At 44.8% G+C, this 27,682-nt stretch overlaps 1 protein-coding gene across 6 annotated transcripts in view; it reads right to left on the bottom strand.

The window, feature by feature from the left end:
• Positions 1-27,682, bottom strand: part of RERE (arginine-glutamic acid dipeptide repeats) — a 216,681-nt gene that overhangs the window by 5,629 nt on the left and 183,370 nt on the right. For 4 of the 6 annotated variants that reach the window (XM_051637082.1, XM_051637083.1, XM_051637086.1 and 1 more), the window contains 8 exons: positions 11,481-11,643; positions 9,217-9,309; positions 8,285-8,484; positions 6,901-7,062; positions 5,339-5,452; positions 3,041-4,425; positions 2,438-2,660; positions 808-1,531 (listed from right to left, as the gene is read on the bottom strand). In XM_051637082.1, the coding sequence (XP_051493042.1) occupies positions 808-1,531; positions 2,438-2,660; positions 3,041-4,425; positions 5,339-5,452; positions 6,901-7,062; positions 8,285-8,484; positions 9,217-9,309; positions 11,481-11,643 (3,064 nt within the window). The remainder of the gene's footprint in view (positions 1-807; positions 1,532-2,437; positions 2,661-3,040; positions 4,426-5,338; positions 5,453-6,900; positions 7,063-8,284; positions 8,485-9,216; positions 9,310-11,480; positions 11,644-27,682) is intronic. The other 2 variants (XM_051637085.1, XM_051637084.1) reach the window with 2 other exon arrangements.

Below are 27,682 nucleotides of genomic sequence, written 5' to 3' on the forward strand. Positions count from 1 at the left end.
TTCTCTCCAGTCTGCCACCAGAAAATTCTGCTTAATGGCTCATCTTCCAGACACCAGAATTCTAGACAAGTAACCATGAGCTTGATTTAGAAATGAGCAAAGCATCAATTCACTCCTGAGACTATTAAATACTTTGGGGAAAAAAAGTCCACACATACGAATACACTGTAGCTAAAAAGAAGCCAACCCATAAATTTACATGGCTCTCATGAGAACTGTGACAGAGAACTTCAGCTCAACTGAACCCAGATGGCTGGCATGTCAAATGGCTAAAGATATGAAGTCTTTATCTCAATCTTTTTTTCCTCCAGCTCCTATATATAGAAACACCAGCTTTAGTTCCTTTCCAGCTGTAACTCATCACATGGCAGCCATCAGCATCAGCAGTGTTACCACTTCCATGACATCTCTCCTAATGAATTCTTTTCACCCAGTGGAGACCACCTGCACCCCAGACACCACTTAAGGTGATGCTCCAGGACTCCAGTACTTCAAAAAACCCCACAAAACCAATAGAACAGCAAACCTTCCACAGGGACAGTGTGCAGTCCCAAAGAGGAGTGCTGGACTGTTACCATCACTTACTTTACCACTGCTACTGGTCCACCCTCCCAAAAAATCATTCCTTGCATTTCAGTTACCACAACTTCACATAGCACAGAATTCACATCACATACAAGAAAACCAGGGGTTTGCTACTTGAATTCTAGAGTCACCAACTGCCTGTTTTGGCTGAACTGCTGCTACCAGCCCAACCGGAGAGAGAGATTCCCTGGTGAACTGCCTGGCCCGTTTCCCCGAGCTCACCTTGATGTAAGGGATCCTGCTGGTGTAGGTGTAAATGTGAGTGTATGTGTGAATGTTGGTGGTGGTGAGGGGTGACGTTGAACATCTGGAGCCGTGCCAAGGGGTCGTTCGTGAGCGACGCCATCCGCTCCGCGTGGATCCTCTCTGCTGCCAGTCTGTCAGGGTAGCTCATTTCAGGCCGTAGCTGCGGGCCTGCCAGTGCAAGTCTCTCTCTTTCAAGGGGGTTCAAACCCGGGTGGAAGGAAGCAAACGGGTGAGGTCCTGCTGTTGGGGGAATAGTCAGTGCTCCGTGCCTGGCAAAATGCTCCATGGGGTTAGTAGCTGGGTGCAGTGCATCTAGCTCTGGGGGCTTCACCTCAAAGCCAGGTTTCATCCTCTCTCTCAACTCCCTTTCCCGGATTTCTCGCTCCCGGATTTCCCGCTCGCGCAGCTCCCGCTCCCGGATGGTGGGATCCACGTTGTAGAGGCCAGGCATGTGGTAGGCCAGAAGTGGATCAGTGGGGTTCAGGGGGACAAAGAAGGGATGATTACGGTTGGTTGGTGACATGACATGAGGACGGGCATATTCACTCAGTGTTCGTAGAGCGGGTGTGTCCGGGCCAATGTAGGGTGGTACAGCAGCGATGGTGGTTGGGGGAGGTTCAAATGAAGGTCTCATATGTGCTGGCCCACTGAGCTGAGACTCTCCAAGACGGCCTTCATGGGAGGAGCTGGATACCTTCTGCTGCACAGAAGGGGGGAAGAGAAATTTAGTTCAACACATTTGGCTTAAAAACAAAACAAACACAAACTTCCCATCCTGTGCTACAAGCTCAAAGAGGATGCAAGTTCAGCTTGTTGAGTCTCACACCTCCTGCAGTTGTGTGCTCTGATGTGGTTTGGGGAAGAACTGGATTCAGTCTATCTTGTAGGCCAGAAGATAATACTTTGTAGTGGCAGGCTCAAAGCTACTGTGTTTTACCGTTAGTAAAGAACTGACTAGTTGGTACATGTCACAGCTCTGGGCAACAGCTGGTTGGTTCATGGCACCACACACTACCAGTCCTGTTTGCAGTGTGCTCTTCCTCTCCTTTCCACACTCACTTGTATCCTAAAACTCACTAAACCCAAGGAAACTCATCTTCACTTTGTGCAATGCAACATATTCCTTTCACATCAGGACTTTGCATCCTCATGGAGTTTGGGTCTCCCCATAAAAAAAAGGTTCCATGCCTTTAATTAAGCTTACTTCAAGTTCAAGAAGCTTGCAGATCCCCTTTTTCCAGCAGACAGCACTCTTGTGCCTGCATGAGGTGTAGAAGGTACACAAAGGCACTCCCTGTACCTGCACTGAGTGCTTTTCTACTGCATGTAAATACTTGGCTGAGTCACCCCCAGGTGCAATGCCTTCCTGTACCTCAGGAACAGACCAGGAGCAGAAACTATTTCCTTTAAAGCAAAGCAAGTCCCAGGCAGGCCAGGAGGTGCTCACAGCTGGCTGCCTTTCACTATGCCAGGCTCCCATCCTGACAAACACCTGATTGCACGTGCATTGAAGTGCTCTGGGGGGTTGGCACTCTGCAGTCATCATCCAGGTCAGATCCTACCACCCCAACTCCCTTAACCAGCCCTCAGCTACAACCAAACCTACCGCAGCTCTTTCTGCTTCTCTTTCACGCTCACGCTCCCTCTCTCTTTCCTTCTCCTTTTCCTTTTCTCTTTCCCTCTCCTCTCTGGCTTTCTGCTCTGCTTCTCTTTTGGCCTTTTCAATGGCCTCTTCTCTCTTCTTGGCCAGTTTTGATCCTGCCAGAGGCATGAAGTACAAGTCTGCTCTTGAGCATGAATTGTAGCCACGATCCAGGTGCTTATAGAACCTGAAAGAAAAACCAGAAAGAGATTAGCCCAGGAAAGATGCAAGAGTCTGGGATTTAAGAACTGTAAGTAAAAAAAACCAAAACCCAAAACACTACAATAACACTACCAGCTTCCCTGAAAGCCATAAGAAAATTAATTGTACTGTATTACTTTACAGATGAGTATAAAACCCCTCTCACAAACTGTGATGCCCCCTCTGAATATGCTGGTTGAAACAGCACACTTCCAGAAAAACAGACCAAAATGATACTAGAAAGACAGGCTGAGAAGATGAACATCCACTCAGCTCCCACAGGAGCTCCCTTGTCAGCTTTTGGGAAAGCCCTGCTACACAGAAAACCAGAGCACATGAAGGAAGCACTGCTGGTGACCTCCATACCTGGCAGATTGACTAGCATGACTTGGTGTATCCACCACAGTAGGTTCTGGCGATGGACTTCTGGGTGGAGGGGGAGGGCTTTCTGGTTCCTCAGCTTCATCTGGGACTTCTTCTTTGATTTGAATAGGTGGCAGCGTGCAGGCTGTCACCACTGGCACATTCCCACTAGAAGGTGCTGACGTGGAGATGGAAGTCTGAAGTGGGATGCCAGGCACAGTGGGCGGCGTGGAAGTGGAGGGGCAGGAAGGAGGGGTGATGGAAGGTGGGCCTCCTGGGACAAACGGATGCTGCGAAAAGGGGGGCTGGGAGGATACCTGATGGAGTCCGGATGGGGGGTGGTTAGCAGGGGGGGGAAGGCTCTGACTCTGTGTCAGTACTGGAGGCTGGGCTTGTGAAGACTGCAGTGGTTGGCTTTGAGGCATGAGCTGCAGAGGAGGAGGGTGTGCGGATGGAGGGTGATGAGTTGAGAGGGAGCTCAGAGGCTTTAAAGCAGGTGGTGGAGGCAAGTTGGAGTTCATTGAGAACGGGGAAGGGCCGGAGAGATGAGGAGGATGCTTGTGGGATGGAGCAGTGGGGAGCTGAGGGATCGGGGTAGTAGGGGGAGGTTTGATATGAGGCATTGCCATGGGGGCAGGGGGCAGGGGCTGCTCCCGTGGAGGCTGGGCCTGCTGCAGCGAGGTGGAGGTGGGCAGGACAGGCTGCGTTCCCTGAACCTGCAGAGCAGAGTGAGAATGAGAGGGTGCCTGTGTCTGAAGGGGAACCTGAGACTGAGATGACTGAGTGGGGAGGGAAAACGGCTGGGAAGGTACAGGATGAGGCAGGAGGGGCTGAGCCTGCAGGCTGTGAGGGGCAGGCTGGGCCTGGCTGTGGAGGGGAGGCTGGGAGAGGGGCTGGGAGGAGGCCGGGGAGGGCTGGCTCTGCGGCACGTTCAGGGGCTGCAGGGGCGGGTGGGGCGATGGCAGCCTCTGCAGGTGCAAAGCAGGGGCCTGCTGGATGTGGGAATGAGGAGGGGGTGGTGCGGGGGCCTGGGGCTGGCTGGAAGGTTGGGATGCTGATGGTGAGACCTGTGGTGGTGCTGAAGGAGCACTGGACACTGCTGGCAGCGATGCTGGTAACTGGGCTGACACCGGCGGTGTGGGAGGAGCAGCCTGGCCAGAGCCTCCCTGTGGCTGCAGGACTTGGGGCTGTGCCTGCAGCACTTGCTGTTGAGCAGAGGAATCTGAGTCACTCTCATTGTCCTGAGGGCTAGGGATGCTGGGTGAGGTGCTCCGGTTATCCTGGTCAATGTCCTTAGGATCACTGCTCCCTTCATCATTGACACTGCGGCTGTCGGAGCTCTCACCCTCGCCCTCGCCCTCTGAGGGAGAGTTAGGCCTGCTGATCTCCTGCAGGGAGAGAGGGAAGAATAACCATCCTGCACGAGAAAACTGCACAAAGAACATTACCAACGTGCCACAGGATGCAACCTGTCACACGTGGTGTGAAACACAAGTGCAAGAACCACTCCTTGAACCTCAAAGGACTTAAAACAGCAGAGGGAACACAAATATCCAAAGTGCAGGCACGAAGATGATGGAGCCAGGCTTGTTTCAGGAGAGACCAATGGCAATGGACACAAACTGAAATGCAGGAGGTTCTGCCTAAACACAACACTTTTTCATTATGAGGGTGACCAAGCAGTGGAACAGGCTGCCCAGACAGGCTGTGGACTCTCCATCTTTGGAGATATTCTAAAACCACCTGGGTATGTCCCGGGCAGCCAGCTTTAGATTGCCTTGCTTGAGCAGAGGGGATGGACTAGGTGACCCCCAGGTCTCTTCCAACCTCCACCCTTCTGTGATTCTGTACTGTGAAAAGTTCAGTGCCAACATTTCCAAATCATGTACAGAGAATCAAGCTGGTCAGCTACACTGAGCTGAAAAGACATCCTGAAAGCATTTCAATTGAGCTTTGATACCATTAAGAGGACAGTGGTGGTGGTCTAGCTTGTTCCAGAAAAACACATTTCAGTTAAAAAAAATGGAGGCTGGGGGTGAAAAATTCTCCAAGTATACTCCTATAGGGCTGATACTGACATTAAAGCAAACAAAAAAAAGACTGCTGGACCTGCCCTGTATCATTCCACTGTTTTTCAGCAGAAGGAACACACTGTAACATCAGTTGCTTTCCAGCCACAGATTAAGTTTCAATTTGCTGTGGCTTAAATCAATTTCATGTTTTTGGTTTGTTACTGCATTTTCACCTCCTCCCACTCTCAAACCATCCTCCCAAGAGAAAACATTCCTCTGAGGGACTCACTTGAGTTTTGGACTTTTTGGCATTGGACCTGTCGGGTTCCTCTGTGTCCGATGCTGCCTTTTCCCTCTGCCTCTTGGAGTTCTTGAGAGGAGAAGATACCTCTTCTTTTATCTTCTGCCACAAACACAGCAGAATGCAACAGTTACCAGTGATGTAAATGCACAAGAAATTAAGCATATGCCAGTGCTATCATATTTAACGCAAACAGATGAGAAGGGTTCCTATGGAGCAGAAGAACTGCTCAGAATTTTGAGTATTTAACAGCCATCCAATTACAGGTTGTAGGGGAATCCATTCTGGAGCTGCTGCTGTGCTCTGCCATCTGCCAGGAGCAGCTCCCAGAAGACCTACAGAATGCTCCAGCCACTCCCTTGGAGGTCCAACTTCAGACAGAACCCAAATCAGACAGTAGTTTTACCACTGCACACAGAAACCTAAGGGGCAGTTTGCACACAAACCCCACATACATCTCTGACACAAGATAGTAAGAAACAGGAACATCAAGGAAAGTGCTGCTCCTTGTGCAGATGTGGTCTCCAGCTTTGAAAGTGAAGGAATCTTTTCAACAGCAGTTGTCTGCAGCTGGGCAGGATCCAAGTCTCTCAAGAAAAGGTACCATGTCAACTGGCCCAGTACAGTCCTCTAACAGAGACCAACACCAGTTGTTAACAGAGGAAGGAGCAACAATTTCTGCAGCAGACAGGCAGAGGATAAGCCTCTTTCTACTACATGGAAGTCTTGCTTTGCTCCTGATTACTTTGAGAGGGATACTTTAATATCCCCTCAAATACAGGGCTAGCAGTGAGTAGCTATTACAATATTCCTACCTTATTTCACGGCCTGGGACAGCTTTATACATCACATCATTACCTAACCCAACTTCAAATTTTGCTTAGTTCATGTGAAAACTTGCTCCATACTCCAGTTTTAAGATTTTTGTTTTGGGGTGGTTTTTTTGTATTTTTTTTTCAAAAACATACTTATTTTTAACTTGCTACTTTTCTATTTACACTGCTCATCACAAGCCTCCCCACTTCATCTAGCTTTGTTTCTTTAGTGCTCTCTTGGAAAGGCACGTACTCATTTAAACAGACTAAACTGTCAGCTTGCTCTGAAAAACCAAGCAAATATACATACAGAAAAACAGGAACAGAAGTAGCCTCATGACTACATACTCATATTCCTTTGTAAACAAAGGTTAAGTACTGCTTAAAAACAAAAAAATCCCCCAAACTATCTACTTGTCTCAAAGACAGCATTTTCTGATCTGAATTACTTCCGTGAGCTTAATGCATTTGCATCTGAAATTGAAGGATTAATTTATCAAGAGAGCAGCAAGGTTACGTGGGGACACTTCAATGGTTTTCATGACACATCCTGATGCACAGGAACAAAGCGTCAGTCAGACACACCGCTCCGTTTCTTTGCTCATCCAAACAAGTAGGAATTTCTAGGTCACCGAGAGATTCCCCGGCCTCTTTGAATCCATATCTCATTGATCTGACTGAAAAAGCCTCTGGTGCCCAGTCCTAACCCAAAAAAAGAGAAGGGAAACATTTTACCTTGGTGGACTTCTTCACCGACTCCGCTTTGCTGTCGTTACTGGAGGTGCTGGCGGCGCTGGGCGAGTTGCGGCCGCTGGAACGAATGTCTTCATTGATGGGGGAGGCTCTACCATCAGGGCTGGCTGGCTGCTTTTTACGACCACTACGTAGTGTAGACATCTGTTTGTTTCACAGAAATAAAAAGGTAGCAAAGTCAAGCAGCTGTACAGCCCCTTTCGTTCTGTCTTACAGTAGAGGCATGGACGGAGAGTTTGAAAAATTGAAAACCAGAAGCATTTACCATGGTTACTTGAAGGTTCAACTGGATTTAAATCAAGTAAAAGGAGGCAAATCCTTAATTTGTCTACTCAAAACCAGTAAGTGCTAATTATTTTATTCGGTAGTGCCTGCTAGAAATGGCCACAAGAGAAAGATGCTGCTGTTTGCATGTTCTATTTTCTTCTCAAGACACACGACTGCACATTTTTAAGGGTGCAAACACACCCAGTGACTGAGGTAGGAGGGGACCCCTGTGTTCCATTGAAGAAAACAGGCTATTTGTTTGCATTCTAGCAGTCAAGACCAGTTTCTAAAACCACAGTTTCAATGTGGTCCTGCTCTGCAATAAGGACTCCCAGTACAGTTCAATCATGAATGCTGTTTTCCTCCCAGTTTGGCAGTTTTTTGGATGACTGGCTACCATACAATGAAGCCAACCTGACAGTGCAGCCTTACAAGGTATTTAGAAAAAAAATGGTCATATAATTATGATCAGAAAGGTAAGAGAGAGAAGGGCAAGGCAAAAAAATAAATGTATCTGCAACAGCCAAAACCCAAAGCAAACAACAAATTAACTCTGTTAAAGAGTTTTGTGACTTGGGCACAGTATGGGTCCTGGCATGTCACCCTATGGAAACACTCTGTGCCAGAGCATATTGCCCATAGGGGCAAATTACAGTTCTCTGCAGGGAAGAGATTTTAACTCCAGTGATAGGAGAAAACTACATGAAGAGCATTTCATTTTTAAAAATTCTTCCTCTAAAATAAGCCCAAGGGCTTCCCTCTGATGGGATCCAGCTGGAAGGAGGACAGCTACTAGTACAACATCTGTGATGACCCTGGACAAGTGCCCCCTTCTGATGACAGCTCACTGCCAGTCATTAAAAACATGGAACTAACAAGTTTGACTAGAACTTGCCAAAGAGACATTTCATCTCCTTTTGTCAAGGGAAAGCCTCAACCTCAGCAAATCTCCCACTTGCAAACACAAATGCAGCAGCAGGCACACCCCATGGCAGGCAGGCAAGGAGGAGAAAGTGTCATTTCAGAAGTCTGACCACTTTTTTCCAGCCAACACTTCCTCTTCACAGAAGAAGCTGCAATGTAAGAGTGGGACACCTACCGAGCCTCGACTCCGCCTTGTCCTCATGCTATGCTTTCCACTAAGTCCATCATCTTCCTCTTTGACAGGTTTAAACATAAAGGGTGGAGGGTCTACAGGCTTCTCGATGGGTGGCAGCTCCCCGTACTTCTTGAAGTGAATGCGACAATCAGTGCACAACAAAATGTTCTCTCGACCGCCGTGGTGCCAGTCCTTGGAGGCTTGGGGCAGGAAAAGCAACAGCTTAGAAATGCATATACAGCAGATGCCCAACACAAACACTCTGCATTATTAAAAAAGCACATAGAAATTAGAAAAAGTCGCTGCTTTTCTACGGGCAATGAAGGTGAAGAAATTTCTGGAAAACTTTGTCCAGCTCCAGGCTTAGTCTGTGTTCCCGTGCGAATCTTCAATATTCAAACTGTTGGTTTACTTAAGCAACCACAGCTTTGAAAACAAAGAAAGAAGCCTTATCTGCTCTGCCTGGGAGCTAACAGGCAGCTCTTATTCTCCAAAGCTGTGGTTTCTTTAAGTGAAGTGAGCTATGACCTTCCTGTTTCCTTCCCCTTCCATGCCCTGCATGTGCCTGAATATCAGACAGCCTCCAGGAAGGGGTCTGCTACAGAAGACATTTGGTGCAGCATTAAGTTTTGTGTCTGACAGTCACAGTCCAATACTGATTTGCTCACAAATTGACTATATAGATCACAGATTCTGCAGATTTTCTCCTGTATAATGTCCCCCTCCCAGGAGTCTCCTTTGTCCCTGCAATATTGATCTGTGATGACAGAGCACAATCAGCGCTGCCAGGAACGCTGCATAGTTTAGCTGATTCAGCCCCACATCTTTTTGCACAGCTGGACATGCACACAAACTGCTCCTGCTTGAATGAAGCCACATGAAATAGGCAGTGGCAGAAAGGAGAGAAACTCAGCAGTGACTCAAGTGCCTACTGGTTGTGAAGCAGTGGCGACAGGCGTAGCCCTTCAGCTCCTGTTCACTGTCCTCGCTGTCAAAGTCATCTTCACTGGCTGAGCTCAAGTCCACTGCATAGGGAAAGAATAAGGGAAGAAGAGAATAATGGAAAAGAAACTCAGCAGGATTTTTTGCTTCCTCCTACTTGGCTAAAATAACTTAATAATAATTATTCTTGCACAAATATTATGACTTCCTACAACCACCTTGCCTTGGATGGCCGGTATTTCCATTTTGCAAACTAAGCAAGGCCAGACCTCATCAGTCTGCAGACTGAAGTTGGATTCCAGGAATGCTCCAAGTGATACAATTCACAGAACTCTTAAGTTGTCATTCAAATCCTGTTCATGCTTAGTTAGAGAGGCTGTGTTCCAAAAGCACAATTTCCAAGAAGCAAGGAGGTTTATCTCTAGAACCTGGTCAAATTTAAAATAAAATATTCTGTATCTAAACCCTACTTTACTAGATTCCATGGACAGATACTGTGCTTGCATTTCTGGGGTTTATTTTGTTTCTAGATTTAATCTTCTAGACCAGATGGGGACTACTGTTATTTTCTTTAGACAGTGGCTACATTTACCCCAAGATCTAGATCTGTTTTGTGGGTAGAAAGACAAGGTTTACATACACTGTATCCGTTTGAAAAACACATGGTGATTGTTTTCTATGAAAGGTACTACAAGAACACTTACCAGCTTCCCAATCCTTACCACAACCTCCTTCAGAGTTTTAACCTGTGGCAAACTCTCATTTCAAGAATGTCATATTTTTAAAAAGAGGAGAATATACAAAACTGTCAGTTCTCTTTGGAGCAGCCCATTACAAGGCTGTGAGCTAAAATGCAACATCTAAACCACTGAACATCAGCAGACCTCACAAAAAAACGTATCTTACTTCATCTTCTAAAACATATCAGGAGTAAACCCTTTCTTCTTGAGAGCACTGCACTTTTCTTGCACCACCACTATAAATTCACAACGTAACAGGTCTACAATTTGTCACAAGCAGAAAGCCCTGTGGCTTCTTTTGTCCACATCTTTAATTAGAAGGTAAGTCCTTGATGCAAGAATGCTGCTTTTGTCAAGGTTCCAAGAAGATATTTTGTAATTCAAGCAGGTTAGAGAGGCAGGAATTCTACAGTACTTGCCATCAGTGTTTATCATCAACTTATTACTTGTCAAATTAACACAGGGTCCCATTTAATACCAGCAGCTGCCAGCACTACCATAATTTCTACATTAATTCTTGCAGGTGTTTAAACCCTGAAAGCAAAATTGACACCAGGCTAGAACTTGCTCCCTTCTTCTAAACTGATTTTTATTCTCATCCTGCAGCCAGATCCATATGGATGGGTCCTTCCAGCCACGTGCTCTGAAGCGTTGAGTATCTTGGATCAAGCTGTAGAGTCAAGAACCTCAATTCTTGTGCACACAGAAATCAGCAGCAAATCCATTTCAGCCAGGAGAAGCTAACAGCCCTTTCTCACTATCTCACTAGCACTGTCTTCAGAAATCTCCACCCTGCCTACTCACCACATGCCCTTTCTGCCCCATATTAATAAGAGTCTGACAATTTCTGCCTTCCACACAGTCCCTTTTCTTTGGAAGGCACGTGAGATGTGCTGGGTTTAGTCCATAGAATGACTCAAAACTCACAGGGTAACATCAGCCTTTATATAAGGATAAAATGTAATCCATCCATATGGACATTGCTAATCATAACCCTTTGCAATGCAGCACATTTCAGTGGTTTGGGTGATGATTCTGTTTAGACAGTTCTGCTTCAGTCAGGGCCAATGTTCTTCCAAGATGCATTAAGACCCAGCAGTGCTGGCTGCAGCACCCAGTCTGGGATCCAGCAGAAGGTGTGGGTCACCCAGTAAGGATCAAAGGGGTGTCCTTCCAAAGGGACAAAGGGCTTCCTTCCTTTTGCATGTCCTAATTCCCATTACTGTCATAAGCCTGGAAAAAATACAACACAAAACCAAGAAAAGAGGAGGGAAACGCAGTAGCAGGGTAATGTTTACCCCTTCACACGATGCTTTTATGCTCAAGAACTCCACAAAGCACCTGGTGATCAGAGCTGCCTTCCACATCCCAGCATAATGGCAGAGAACAGGAGAGGGCACCGGCCTCAACTCCATCTCCTTGCTTCATTCACTCAAAGGTACAGCACCATTACATTCCTGTTGCTCCCTGGCATCTAAACAAAGATAAATGCATTGCTTTTAGCTTCCACTTACAGAATTCACTGGAGGGGGGTCTGGAGGGAGTGTTGACTGGAGTGGAAGCAGTTCGAGTTTTAATCCTCCGAAACACAGCCTGTCTGCGATGCCTGCGGTGGGCTCGAGAACTTGCTGCTTCAGGGGTTTTCTTCCAATAGTAATAGAAGGTGATTAGTTCTCCCTGCAAACACAGAAGGAGTATGTTAGAGGGGCATGCAAATCTGTCTTGTCAGCTTTTTCTCCTCCCTTTTGCTCTCTGTATGAGCGTGGATTTTTGTAGGAAGCTTCCTGATGTATTTCAGGCAGGCAAAAGGATTCTTCACATGAGACAGAAAAAGAAAAAACCCACCTCATTATTTTTTGTTCACTTTTGCAGCAGAGGAACAGAAGTAAATAAATTCCTTCTCACTCCTCCTCCACTAGAAGAGGCTGGGTAGTACACACCCAGCTTTCCACCTGGATGCTGCTGGTCCCAGCAGTTGGGAAGAGGGTGCCCTTGCCTTGCTGGCAAGCACCCTGTGGACACCTCTGCACAGCTCAGGAGGCACCACATCCAGAGAGGTACCACCTTTCAGGGAGCTGTCAGAACAAATAACTGCTAAGAATACTCTGGTGTTTACAGCAAGAATAAGAGATACTGCCATTTTGTCAACCCACGCTCTGAGCACAGCTATTTTTAAACATTCCTGTTGAAGAAGCTGGAAGTAAAAATTATGTTCGACAAGAAGTCTATAGCCATAACTCAACCCAACTACAGTAAACTGTTTTAATTTGAATACATATGCCCGCATCTAAATTAATTAAGCAGTAAAAAGAGCACACCTAGAGAAACGAGTGATAATTTTGCAGCATAATGAACCTGGCGCACATTCAAAAAGGGGAGCAGCTGCCATTCAAAGTGGGGGATGCAATGCCGAGCTGGAGAACAGCATGTGGTTTTAATCTCTTTTCTCTTACTTTGAAACCTCATCATTTCCTGGCAACTTGTCTGCCTCTGAGGTAGAAGGTGTTGTTTCTTTCAAGTCGCAAGAGAAAAAACAGAGAAGTTCTAACCAGCCCCTTGAAAAATCAACATCAGAACAAACATACCTGAATTGCCCACAAAAAGGGCTGCTTTGAACTGCATTTTATGTGATCAAATAACCTCTCAGCCTTGCTCCCTCCGTGGGGAAATCCTGCAGCCTATTCTCAGGGCAGATCACTTGCCTTAACTCTAATAAAGACACAACCTTAATCCAAACTCTCCCAAGTGCCTCAAAAAAGCAATTACAGCCAGAACTAACATCTGTACCACCGAAACACTTGGAAGACAAAAGGAGGATGTTGTTCTAGACATTAACTGCTGGCATTTAAGACACTTAAGAATTTTACCAATGCCTAATTTAAAAATAGAAACACCAGGGAAACAGAAAAAAAAACAAACAGAAACCACAACCACAACTTGGATTTCTGGCAATAGAATAGATGCACTTTTAATCTGCACTGCTGGAGCCTGGGATAGATGCTACTGATCTCCACAGACACGAACAATATTCACACCAAACTGTATTCAGACTAATTCTTGGTGAGGAAGAGACAGGAGTAAGTGGGAAAAATGAATCCTTACCTACACAATTGTTGCTTCAGAAGGACAAAAAGCCCACTACATTTAAAAAAAAAATAAATGTATTACTCTTTCCTCAAGAGAATTTTAAAACTAAAATGGGTGCAGGCTGGCAATGAGCATTCAAACCATGGCAGATCTGGGAGGAACATGGAGTTCTGACACTCAGCACCCTGCCCTGCTGCTGTGTGTTCAACTGTACCTGTTTGCTTTAGAAATACCATTTTTCTTTGAATCCATCAAGCGGGCACAAAGTCCATCTGGCACAACTGTTTGTCAAACTGAGGCTCTGACCTGTGCCAGGAGGTAGACAAAGCTCTGCAGAAAAGCTTATGCAATGCTTTTCACAGGTAGGAAGTCTCTGGCAAATGAAACCAGCCACGTTTTACCTATAAATGCATTTATATCAAATCTGAGGTGTCAGCACTAAGGAGTAAGTCAGTAAATCCCCTGTCTTTATGTCAGTGAATTAATGTGTCCTCTGACATATGGCAACAGAAGAGTGCAAACCAATCTGTTTTCCTCCCATCATAAAACAGGAAATGAGAACCTATTTGAGCTCTGTTTACACATCACAGTCCTATCAGGTCCCAAGGAAAGCTTAACAACTTCTACATACACCACGTCATAAACCAAACTTTAAAAAAAGAAATGGTGTTTATTTTTTTCAAAAAATACTGCATGATAATAATTTCTTCCCCCTGAGACTCTCCCAAAACTGCAATCACAACTGCATGCACATAAAGATGAAATAGAAGTTTATTCAAAAACGAGTTTTACCTCACCTGTGAAATCTTGATAAATTAAAAGACTAAAAAATGTTCTGTACTTTGAATTGATCATCAGGCTGCACAGCTCCATGACTCAGTAAATGACTCAACTTTCTGACAAAGAGAGAAGTCAGAGAGGAAGCACAGGCAGAGAGTGTTAATGTTATATGGATACACACAGGTTAGAGATGTACTACCCTGAAAATAATTCCATGCCAGATCTTATTAGCTGCCTGGCTATCCAATATTATATTGTCTACCTAAAGGATTAAATGCTGGAGTGGAGGGAGCCTGGAAGGATCAGGAGCATCACACTGGTGACTGCACGGGTGGCAGAGGTTGGGCACAAAGGACTAAGTCAGGACAGCTTTGGTTCCACAAACAGGGAGTAACAACAGCTTCCAGCTTCACTGCAAGTGAAACCAAATGAACTTTAATCCAAGATGCATGGTGTGCCTGCTGAAACCCTGCACATAAATTCAGGGAACAAAAGCTGTTGGAGAAATCAATAGCCTCCTGAAACATTAACACCGGCAAGCATTGATCAAAAGGCCCCTTTACAAAAGGCAGCCTTGCAAATTAGCTGCTGTTTTTGCTTGCAAGCAAACAGAGAAGCATAAACGCTGCTGACATGAATGGCCTGTAATGATCACTTTGTTCCTGGCGATCTCCCCTCACTACAAACACATCCCACATCCCTGCGCTGTGCCTGCCAGGAGCGGGACGCTCTGAGCTCTGCTGCCTGCTCACTGGGGCAGGGCTGGGAGCAGCTGCTCTGGATCGGATTTTCTGGGTAGCAGGTCTGCGCCCAGGGGAACAGCTCTAACCTAACAACCTGCAAATGTACTGGATGTCTCCTTGGAAGTCTTTTTGTGGCAGGAACTGGGTACAGCTAGCGACACACGCACAAAAGTCACGCAAGGTAAAGCGGACTGAACCCTCCCTCCTTCCATCATCATACTTGTTCAACTCGAGAGTGACACTTCCCTCATTCCCAAACTTCAGAGAGAATTTAAGGAAGGGGTGAAACCACTGAAAACAATTTCTGCCTGTGATGAGGTCTCTGGCTGATGGGGGAAAAAGAAACTCAAGGCTTACAAGTGAACTCCAGGGAGGACTGAACCTGCTGCCTGAAACCCTGACCTTGCTCATCCCTCTCTGATCCAGGTCAGCGGCCTGAGGAGCACAGGCTGTCTGAAGTCAGGAGGAGACTTTCCTGTCCTTCCTTTGCCACATGCACCATCCAAGTGTTTCCATCAGCCTCTTCTCTTCCCTGCACCAGATCAATTCTACCAAGGAGCAGCTTTTCCCATCAGTGTGGGAAGATTAATTTCTCTCCCAATCTTACTTGTTCCCAGTAACAGCCTCCCTCACACTCCATACACCCCACCTCTCTTCTGCAAACCCAACTCCATTTCTCTATGTTAACAGCTGATTAACTGTCTCAAGCAATTTATCAAATACATATAGAGCAAAATGAGAAGCACTGTTCAAGCTTTTAATGCCACCTTTTCTTAAGGACACCTACTTTCCCATTACTGAAGTTCCACAAGGCACAGGGGCTGTGTTCCTCGCTAAAAACCATGGTTCACCTTTCATCAATTTTGAAATGCATCCAAACCTCACGACTGCTCCAATCTTTTGCCTTCTCCTGCTAAGGCCATTTCATCCCATGTTGTGGCTTCATCTCCTCCTAGCTCTGTTCTAGGGATTATTTTTAAAGAGAAAGAAAATGGTTTGGATCCACTCCTGCTGGAATTTACAACAATTTCTCTACAATTCAGCTCCGGAGGCTGAGCTGTGCCCAAGAGCCCAGATCCTCCCCAGCCCAGCACACTCCAGCTTGCACAGCACAGGCCACCTGCATTTATTAGGAGATTAATTCCTTGGCATGTGACACCCTCCTCTTACCTCTCTCACCCTTTTCAACCACTGCTCCCACCCATATTTTTTTGCAGCTCCATCAAGCTCTCCAAACCACATCACCAGGACAGGCTTTTACTAACAAGCCAACCCAGCACCAGCTAAGTGCTGCATGCCCCGGTTTCTCACTTCTTATCAGTAGTTTTCAAATGTAAAGTACACAATGCAAGCTGTGCCCCATGTTTGTGTTTAGTCTTGCCTTGGGTAAACACAGGATTAACTCTGTGGATGCAGTTCTGGATTTGAGAGGTTTTGACAGCCCTGCTGCAGCAGAGGCTGCTCCTGTGGAAGCCAATCACACAAACACATCAGCTTACCTTCAAGTATCTGTTATGGTGTAACAGAGTGAGCACACATAATAATTGCTGTTTAATTTCCCCAGAGCCCAGCTCTGCCAGGGAAAAAAAAAAAATGTGGAGGAGGGGAACAGCTTTACAGTAATTACACAGAAAAGGTAAATGACAACTCTCTTCAATGGCTATAAACCAGTCGTGGCAGACCAGAGGGGAACAGATTGTCCAGCTGGGGTCTTAATGAATTCACAATCTTTCTGGAATGCCTCAAGATTTTATTAAGTCAACTCAATTTAGCTAATGCTCCCTATTACTGAAGTCCTGTGGTAAAACCACTGTCTCCTGTGCCTCCCTCCTCCTCTGAATCCCCTGGCTTTAACAGCCTTGGTTACAGTATCTGCTCAAATGCCTGCAATGCCAAGGGGCAACTCAGGAAAATGGACTCTACCTGCACAGTGTTGCACAGTGGGAGCTTTATAGTTCATACCTTTGGCACAGACCAGTGTATTCCTGCCTTTCATCTCCACAGTGCTTCCTGGAACTCCACAGAACCAGCCAGAATATTCACAGAATCACAGAATGTATGGGGTTGGAAGGGACCTTTAAAAATCATCTAGACCAGCCCTCCCTGTGCAGTGCACAGGGACCTTTTAAACTTGATCAGGCTGCTCAGAGCCTGGTCAAGCCTGACCTTGAATGTTTCCAGGGATGGGGCCTCCACCACCTCTCTGAGCTACCTGTGCCAGTGCTTCACCACCCTCATGGTAAAGAACTTCTTCCTGATATGCAATCTGAATCCAGTTTAAGTCCATACTGCCAGAAACTGCAAGTCTGGGAGACTAAATTGAAGGTATTGGTCCCTCCACCATCATACAAGAAGCAGAAATATCTGCAGACAGGCCAGAACACAAATCCTCTGACCTGAACAGCTCTGCCCAGCACATCAGGGGATAAACAGGACAATGAGGGAAGAGCACTGCAGGGCTCTTGTCATCAACCGATATCCTGGAAGAAAATCTGGATCTCTTGTCTTGGGCTAAACAAGTTTGAAGTACTGAAAACAGGCAGCAGAGAAAATAAAAACCAGTTACATGCAGCTCACAGGAGCCTCACCCAGACAGTTTTACCTTTTCAAGCTCGGTCTGCCCGCCTCTGCCAGCTCTGACAAATAGGTTTACACATGTTCTAATTAAGCAGTAAGTCTCAGCAGCTTGCTTAGAAGCACTGATTAATGTCCACCTTGGGTGCACAGGAACACTGCATAATCTGAAACATTACTGAAATTTTAAGAGAGGCTTGTTAAAACCAAGCAGTATTTTACTAACACTACAAAAACCCCCACAACATTAAAAATTGTGGGATCCTCTCTGGGGAGTATCCTGCAGGTCTCAGTTCTCCAGCATATTTTCAAGGTATAGGTGCTTTATCTAGCAGTTCCTCTAGCCATTTATTATCTTTTGGATGGCAACACAGCCTTCTCTCCCTGGTCTCTGCTAAAAACTATACCTACAATTTTGGGAGAAGACTGGCTGTCCCAATACTCTGCTTCCTTGTTCAGCAAACAAGGTTTCATTTTTTATTTGAAACTCCTTGCAAAACAAGATGGCCAAATGGGAATGAAGAGAGGATAGAAGATAAAAGGAGGTCTAAGTGGGTAAAGAAGAAACCCAGGCTAACTCCTTGGGTTGTTATGCTGTCACTTCACCACCCAATACAGGAACAGTCACAGAATTTCTTAGGAATCCAGTTGAGACTCCAGCTGTATTTCCTGGGTTTAATTTTGTTGTTGAAAAAGACTGCAATAAGATAGAGCTTTGTAATTGTCTCTGCTAAATGAGCAGTGACTAGAAGAAGAGCAAGCCTGTATCTCCCACAAATTATGCTTTTGTTTCAACAGCTGACACAGGCCTGTGATACAACAGGTCATAAGGGAACAGGGTGATCCCTGACAGTGCTGCAACAATTTTGAAACCTGAAGATTTCACTCCAAAGTCTCTGAAGTAGCCAAGAGACTAAAACAATTCCATTTTTCATGTTACCTAAAGACACAGATCGCTTCTATAACTCTCCCAAGAGAGAATCTTTGCCCTCATTCACAGCTAATTAAACACCCCCCCAAAAAAAACAAAACAAAAAAACCATAATGACTGAGTGCAAACTGAACTCAACTCTTAGAACAAATTTATGCATGGGAACTGCAAGTGGCAAGAGACAGTCACAGAATCACTATTAGAAAAGAGGCAGTGAACAGGGACTGCAAAGTGGGGAGAAAATAAGAAACAAATAGACACCAGAGGTTGTAAATAACCTCTCATTTGAACCAAACATTTATCTGCAGCAACACAGTAACCCTCAACCATTGTAGAGCATCTTCCTTTTGATGACAAAGTCAATGAAGTATTTACAACTCCAGCCTCAGCACATCCTTTTAAAGTTTTATAGGGTATTGAAACAAAGGGACAGAAGATTTATAAATTGGCCAAGATCAATCCCGTGTGAGAAGTACAGCTGTAGTGATTAACCTCAAACTATGTGAACAGGTCCACCAGTGACAGGCTCTAAAATTCTTTCAGAAATCAAACCCAGGCTTACTGAACAGGCTCATCCATCCTTACTAGGCACAGCACCAAGGCTGTTCCTCAACAGCTCAGCTTTCCTTTTGCCCTCAATACAAGCTGCTTTTTTTGTTTTTCTTTCAATTGGATATTCTTGTTTTACTCCTACCACTTGATTTTACGGTTTCAGCAAACCCCAGAGAAATCTAAGCATGTCCACAGCCTGAAAAAAACCCCACCAATAACATGTCTCTGTACCACATCTAACTCTCAAATTTAATGTAGCTCATTTTCTAACGTTTTCCAGTGTTTGTAATTAAGGTTGAATAGACTGGTAGGAAGATAATTAGGGTATCATGGAACATATCCTTGCTTTCTGTTCCATCCAAACAATCCTTTTTTTATTTTTCATTTTTAGGGATTTAAGCACCAGCTTTAACAGTCCTGCAGAAACAAACACATCACCAGCTAGGGCATAATTTTAAGCCTCAGCCCCAGTTAAAAGCTGCTGACCCTCTCTCCAGCTGTACATCCTGCCAGAATGAAAAGAAAAGCTTTTGTAATTAAGGCTTCTTCCTCAGGAGACTCCTCTTTGTTAATCAACAGAGTTCCTAATCCCCATAGGAACTCACAGCCTGTTGGCTGCATCCATTATTAATTATTACAGCCTATCTTTAATAGTGTCACTAGTAGTTCTCTGGGACTGTGTAACCACCAGGTACACCCCACAGGGCTCTTCAGCACTTCAGCAATTAAGAGGTTATCAAAACAGTTAAAGAGTTAAGAACCTGCTTGCTTTATACACGTTTGTCAAGGATTTGTTTTCTACACAGCTCCCCATGCCAACTTATATTACCAAATTTCCGAGGTTAGAAATCCTGATTTGCTTGGCCACTTTTAACTCAAATATTTAACATTTTCTTTCCCCCCTCCTCATCTCCCCACACACCTCGACCAGCCTCTGCTCAGTCTGCACCACAGGGGGGTCTCCCAGCCCAGCAGAGCCCAGTTTCTCAGCACTGCTGGGATGTTTCCCCCAACACAGAGCACTAAGTGCTCCATAGAGACAGAGCCTGCAGAAGGTAATTTATCCCCTGTGGAGCTTGGGCATCTCTCTCCCCACTGAGGCACAGACTGGCACATACTGCAGGCTCCTTCCAACCCATTTCTTCTCTCTGGCAAATGCAAATATTCAGCTTTTTTCCCTTTTCACTTACATCCTGATGCCCAAAGCACTAGCCCTAACAAAATGCACATGGCCCAGGTGAATTAAGCACAATGTAGTTCTGAAGAACAGAGATGAAATGGTTCTGCAAAGATGGGAGAAGTTCCTGTTTTCTGGAGCCAGCAATCCTTTCATTCCATTTTACAACCCACATCAAAGTCCTGGGGCTTGCAGCTGTTCCACACAACATCTTTCACTGCCAGCCTCTTGTTAACCAGAAGTTCTCAATACTGAAGCTCACACATCAGGACAAAAAGGAGCGTGGGATAAACACCCAGATAAATTAAACACAAAGTATTCAGAAAAGCTTCCCGAGCAGAGCTCACTGTAGCCTGCATGGGATGAGGTCATTTGTCCTTCCTGTATGTTTTTCCATCGATTCCATTTACACTGAAAATTTAGCAGCACAATCTAAGAAATAGGATTTTCTCAATGAAGGTCCCAAGCACTGATACATCACCCCTTTAACTGCACTTTCTTTTTGTACTAGCTCAATAAGTAAAGTTTCTCAGTTGTGGGATGAGAGAACCATTTCACTGCTACTGGCTACATCACACTGATCCCTTTTCTCCATGCCTATAATACATCACATTTTCACTATTTAAAGCAAAGGTTTCGGTGGTGGTTTATGTGGCTGTGTATATGAAGAGAAGCAAGCCATAAAGCAGTTAAAACCATCACTCTCCATCCCGTAAACATTCTTCTATTTATCTGCCTTTCATTACATGCACAATCTTATTATCTCTGCACATCCTCAAAGCGACAGCGTCAGGGTCACCCTATAAAATATACATCAGCAATGTTACATATAATGACTGAAGCGAGAAGAAAAATGAAAGATGGGAGGAGTGGAACACTGCAGGATGTTTTAGAGGGATCATCAGTTATATCTATGCATTTCCTGAGGTGATAATGGAATGGCAGTGGCTGGGGGGGAAATCCATTTTTGAGCCTGGAAAAGGACTGTTAAGGAAAAGCTGTTTTTGTACTGGCAGCGTGTAATGGCTGCCAGAAAATGAAAAAGGTTCCTTCAACCACAGCAGCTCCTCTATTGTATGGATTCTATAAAGGGGTTGAAAATTATATCAAGTACAATCAGCTGTTCAAACCAAGCAAAAAAAAAAATATCGACAGACTTTGGTAATTTCACCCCCAACTAGAGTACTTTCTGTTGTGGTTTGCATGTCAACTTCAATTAATTTAAAGGAAAGGCTAATTTGTGTATGTGCATGTGTGTGCAGAAAGTGACACTGCCCACACAAGGACAGCAGCATTTTCTACTTTCATCATTTTCATTTTAACAAAGTACTAAAAATATAATTTTTCCCTGTATTCAGCAGGGAACTTAATCCTCCTGCAGCTCAGCAAGGTACACACATCCTGATTTGTTTTCCAATTCTGCACAACTGAAATTAGGCTTGTAATTATTAAAGAAGATTTACTGCTTTTAAACTATTTTTTATTATTGAACTATGAGAATTTTACAAATACTCAAACTATACTTGTCAAAACATTTTCCATGTTATAATTGTTAGCTTTATCTGCTCTGTTAGTTGGCTACTTCACAGCAATAATGCAAGTTGGTATTTAAAACAAAGCAATTCCAGTTAATTGTCACTTATAATCAACACTCTGCATTATTGCAGCACTCCACTGGATGCCTCAGGCTCACTGGACTGACACTGAAGGGATGACAGAAAATACTGACTTTGAGCTCATCAGAATCAGAAAGGTTTTCTCTCACTAGAATATTGGGGAGGGGCAATAAAAGAACTCACTCACACTCATTAGCTAAAACAGACACAGCTCAGCAAATTCCCCTGCAGCTCAGCTGGAAATTCACCCCGTGGTAAGATGGATGACATTTTGCTGATCTGAAAAGATTATTTCAAATGGTTAAGTGCTGACATCCTGCACTGCAAGTTCCTGGCTCAACCCACCTGGGAAGACACTGGAGACTCTTAAGATTTAAAAGAAGTTTCTAGCTACCCTCCCAGCTCCAGTTTATAAGTCACCCACCAGTCCATGAGCAGGCAAGTGTTTCATGCTGAACAGACTGCATTATTCACCACTTCTGGGGCACCTTGCAGGGTCTGGCAAAAAGTTCCTACCCCCAAGTCACTGCAGCTTCTCTGTAATAGTCAAATGTGTAAATCTGACAACATTTCACGGCCCACCAAGGACTGTCTTCCTGTTCATTATAGCTAGTACTTCTGTTTGTTGCCTTGTAGGAAACTCTCTCATGTCTTCCCTGGGTTAAGGTAGAACATATTATATTACCAGGTTTCAAACCAAATCTGATTCTTGCTATATTCTATTCTTGGAATCTGATGTCGTTCTCAGAGGCAGTTCATTCTCATGATGTCAGGTAGGTGGGTTTTTTTTATCCTTATTCCTTTGGAGAGGGTTTTTTTTGCCTTGAGATTAAGAACATAGATTGTCTGCACTGTGCTTTCCAATCCTAGCCTCATTTCTTTCCTGGGCAGGCAGTGGTCACTGAGAAGATACATACCACAAGAACAAGGAAATTAAAAAAAAAACAAACCCAAATAAGTAAGTACACAGAAGTTCTGAAAGTTTCACCAGATTTTCCTGTTTTCATAGGGCAAGAAGAGCTGAAAGGTAGGGAGGGAATCAGCCTCTCAAATGTCACATTCTGTAACTGCCTTTATTGAAATACAGAAATAGGAATTAAGGTCCAGTTAGCTCTGAGACAATCCCCAGCAATGAAACCTTTGCCACCAGCAGCAGGGTTTCAGGCTGCTGTGTCTGCAGGCTGACCTGCATTCCACAGTCCAGAGGAACAGATGTTTTAGGTTTTCCAAAAACATCTGTGATGAATCAGACCAAGCCTGGCTTGTCCAATGTAAGCATTATACTCCCTAACACTCAGCTTCCTCCCTTTGCAGCCCAGGACCTATAGGGGAGCTGTTGAGTTTCCACAGTTGGTTATTAAGTCATATTAAAAAACACCAGCGTTCAGAAAACACCGAAAATGACACAGGAGGCAGCAAACCTCACAACATAATCCTTGCTGCTAATAAGGGGAGTCAAGATGCAATTACCTGGAAACAGAAAAACTTCCCATCCCTTTCTGATTGCAGCAATCCTCCAAGTCCTCCCAACTGACTATTTCATGATTAAAACTATGAATGCCCCCAATTCCATGCTGCAGACAGCTCCCATTTGACTTCTTCATAAAGAAACCTCTACCACAGGATGTCCAACACCGGAACAAGGCAGAGAGCAAGAAAGCCACCCATTTTACACCTGGAAAACAGCAAATAAACTCATACAAACCACCAGGCTTATGTGTATTCACACACCACACAAACGGGTCTAAGGACAGGATCCTCCTGCCCCACCATCCAGTCTGAGTCAGGGGCAAAGCTACAAACTTGCAAACAAACTCTCAGTCAGACATCCCTTGTTAAGCCTTGATTTTAAACAGACTTTGCTCCTCTCAGATCTGCCCCCTGAGCAGCTGTTTTCCTTTTACTGCTCTCCAATAATATTTCTCTAAACCAGTAGATTTTCTAGATTAAGTGTGGAGGGTTGAGGGGCACTTAAGTGTTTTCCTGTTTATCAGAGCAACGTATGAAAAGAGGAATACTGAAGCAGGACATGCAGCAACCCCCCCAAACCACGAAAAACTGCCACGTAAGCTGCTTATCCCTCCGTTTTTGTTGCTTCCCTCCAGCCTCAAATTCTTTCTGTCAGGAAAAAATCCTTAGCAAGCAAAACTGAGCTAAAAGACAATGGTAAGTGTTGTAAAGCAGTGTTAGAAAGACCAGTTCATTGTAGCTTACTATAATACCTACACAGTGAGCTCAAAAGTGAAAGAAATTGCTAATTCTTCACAGTTCTGTTCCACCCTGGAGTCTCCTGCAAGCATTAATCCTGGCTGCTCCCTTGGAAAGTGAATCTGACCCCCACTTCACAATTAGGGTTAAAAAGAAAAAAAAAGGTGCCAATAATTTGGGGCCTGGTTTAGGCCTCTGACTCCTGAGGTCTTGCAAATCACCCTAGGGTGAGCTCAGAGATGCAATGGGGCTGCTGCCATCCCTCCTGCCCTCCCTGCCCAGGGCCCAAATCCACAGCAGGGAGTCAGGACAGGTGACACAGCTGCCACAGCTCTTTTTACAGAGGGTGCTAACTTAAAATGTCATTTATTTCACTTTATACTGTCAACTGCATTGAAACAGTGGGCTCATTTTTACCTTTCTGTCATGTCCACTACAGGGATGCTAACCTCTGATATAAGAGCCATAAAGCAGGAAGAGAAAAGAAGTATGATGGAACAGGGAAATTAAGGCAATACTGTTTTACATCAATCCAAACATCAACTGCTACTCAGAGACAGGAGTAAAGCCAAGAGTTCTGACTCCCCCTCAGTAGACAAGCTAATCTTTTAATAGCCTTGTCTCACAAGTTGGGCAAATTTCAGATTCTGACCCACTGGATGACATGAAGCAGCTGCAGGATCCAAAAAGGCATCTTCATCTCTCTGGCTCTGCACAATACCTATCACACAGAATTGTGGCTCCACATGCAGTTATCCACCAGGGAGAGAGAAGAGCCATTAAAGGAAAAGGGCAGTATTGGCAAAAGAACAAATGGCTATAGACCTTATGAGCTTTAATATAAAGTTTGATCCGCTCATGAAAGGGATTTGAGAGATGGTTGCCTGTGACAACAGAACTTGAGCTTCAGCAATCCCCCAGGCCTGTTCTTGCTCTGCGTTGTTATGCCAGAGGAAAAGGAAGTGCAGATCCCAGGAAAGCTGTCAAGCAAGGGCACTGCCCTGCTATACTGCCAGTCTGCCACTGACTGGGCATCTTAGAACAGTCTGACAAGCTTATTCCACAGCTGCCTTTCTGCTCCCCTGAAACCCTTCTGTTTCACTTCACTACCTGAGAAAAGCTTCACTCCCTCCTGTAAACAAGGTCAGGTTTATTTCCCTCTTCATAGGTGTTTGGCTTGTTTGTCTTTACCTGCCTTCCTGAGTTCTTCTACCAGTTAAGTAGAGAACAAGACAGTTTCTGATGAACAGGAATAAAATGTCATTTTCTCCCAGTCAGCAATCTTCTGAATATTAAGATGAAGGCTGCTTCCTTGTACTGCTTTATGAGATATGCAAACATGTGTCACCAGTTTCTCCCAGTGATGCTTGACAGCTCCTGCTGCACCACACTTAGCCTGGTCCTGCACCCTCACCCATCCCACCCCTCCACAGCCCTGACCTGCTCCTCCTTCCAGTCTATACACACTGCAGAGTCCCATTCCAGCTGCATCAGTAAGAGCTCAGAAATTCTTTACTGTTATAGTTAGACTGTGCCAACATGCCTTGGAAACACCGACTGACTGATCTGGAATTCCTTAGGACATCATTTATTCCCCCTGACACCATTTATTCCCTACTACCATGTCCAACAGGCAGAGCATGCTGATGCCTACCACTAGGCAGCGTGAGGGATCATTTTAATTAGAGCCTTGTGTTCAACGCAGCAACCAAGGTGTCAGAAACCGAGAGAGCCATTTTAATTAAGAACTTCAAAACAAGAAAAAAAGAGGTTATAACAATACTTGTTGGCCTCCTTTGAGAGAAAGTGAAGCCTACTAGTGTACATTCATACCTGTGTGCCTCTTAAAAAGATACTCCATTATTAACTCCTAAGTTTCTGAGATTCTTGGAATATAAATCTTCATACCTCTACCAGAGGGCAACCTATATGCTGCACTATTTGCAAACAGAACTGCTCACAGAAGCATCCCGCCCTTTCAACGAGACATATCCATCCCTATTAGTCACCAAAATTCCCCATTGCGTTTTTTTTCCCTAAACTTTTTTCTGAAATCCTCTGCCTTCTTCAATTGCTTCCTAAGGGTGACTGTAGGACTAGCAAACCAGCCCTCCGGATGCACATCTTAACTAGAGTGGTGCCACGCAGGAAGCTTTACTTGAAGATACACCTGCACTTCCATAGTGAATCTGAAAAGGCATTAGAGACAGAATTTGAACACACTACTACAGAAAAAATCCCCACCAAGGTAGTAGTAGCAAAGAGAACTGCAGCTGTAAACTCCACCTGCACCTTGAAGCACGTACTTTGGAGCGAGGCTGTTCTCCCAGCTAGGGCTTCCAGCCTGAACTTGGTCTGCCACAGTACTTCCATTTTTAGTGGCTGAGATATTATCCCATTTCACAGAACTTGGCAGAGAGAACAGTCAAGACAGAAGAGAAAGCCACAAGAGAACAAGATGAAGTCAGTTTTCTCTTCACAACACTAACTTCTGGTCTGTCAAATTATCCTTCTGGCCTCCCTTCCGACTTTTTCTTCCCCCTCCAAAACCAGAAAGGATAGAACTCCCTGCAAGGCACCGTGGCTGAGCACCCAAGACACACAGAACCTGCAGTGCTTCCTGGCAGGGTCTAGGGAAAGAGTGAGTGAAGATCAAGGGATGGTGTCCTGCCTACCTCAGTGCCATGTTGTAACAGGCTCTTCCTGTCAGCACCTCAAAAATACAAGATCATAACAATATGTCACAGAAACCTCATTGGTCTGCTATTAGAAAAATTACCTTCTGGACTATGTAGACAGGTAGTATTTTGCAGTAGACTTCCAACCCTCAAATCATTTTCCTGACTCTCCTCTGGACCTGCTCTGACAGGTCCAACGTGTATGAAAGAGAAGACCTTCCTAAAGCTGCATATTAGAAAAAGGTTCTTTGTGTTTGATACCTTTGCAGCTTCTCTAAATGCAAAATCCCTGTGTTTTCCAGATGAAATATTCAGTAACCAAAAGATGCTCTCAGCTTTATGTGTAGTTCTCCATCAATTAGGAGGAAAATGCAGTAGTGACATCTCAGTTCTTAAAGGCATCTGCTGCTTCAAACAATTCACCACCTCAAGTTATTCAACAGCAACAGCCTTTCTGTTCTGCTTAACTCTTCCCTGTTTGCCCAGTTTTTGAGTTGGCAACATTCTGTTCTACCACCTACAATCCCTGTATCCTGCAGGCTTAGGAAAATCCAAAGAAACAAAAAGCCATGGACTCAGGACACAAGCTCCTTTCTGATTACAAATACGTTCAATTACCCAACCAGCTGACACCTCTAAGGCAGACATCTTGCAGTAACAGGGATTTGAGGCATTACACAACTCTGGCAAAGAAACCCTGACACATGGAAGACACAAACACTAACTCCTCAGTTAAAAACCCCTTTATTACTCTGGATTTAGCCACAGATGTGATGAGCGTGGGGTGTGTTTTTAGTGCAGAGATGAGGGAGCAAAGAAACCCCCCTTGCAAATCCCACACTCCTCAGAACAGTCCATCTTTACAACAGAAGGCCTGCCAATATCCACGTTCAAAAGTACAAATAACCCATTTATCCTGTTAATTGACTGTCCAAAGCTCCTTATTAAATGAAATATCAAAAGTAGGCCACATTAAGAACTACTACTCCTCCCAGCTGCCTTACCTCCCCCCCTCTTCTTGGCCAGCCTTTTCCCTGCAGAAACTCTACAAATCATGGAACCCTCCCTTTTAGTAGCTTTAATTACCACCTGAAACAAAGGATTTATCAAATGCACCAGCTAAGAAGCCCATGGAAAAAGGATGAGGAGGCAGCAGTGACTGATGTTCAACATTTGCTAAGCCAGCACAGGGGTTGTGGCACTGCAAGGCTGTGGTGGAAGTGTTCCCATCACCTCAGCCTCTGGAAAACTGGGAACCCTGCAGGGATGTTTGCTGGTAAAGGTTTGACCACTGGCAAGGCAGCTTTCAGACTAACATCAGTGACACAAGAAAAATGCCGCTGTTAATAACATCATCTAACATTTTAAGT

The sequence above is a fragment of the Apus apus genome, chromosome 20, assembly GCF_020740795.1.
Source record: "Apus apus isolate bApuApu2 chromosome 20, bApuApu2.pri.cur, whole genome shotgun sequence".
Lineage (NCBI taxonomy): Eukaryota > Metazoa > Chordata > Aves > Apodiformes > Apodidae > Apus > Apus apus.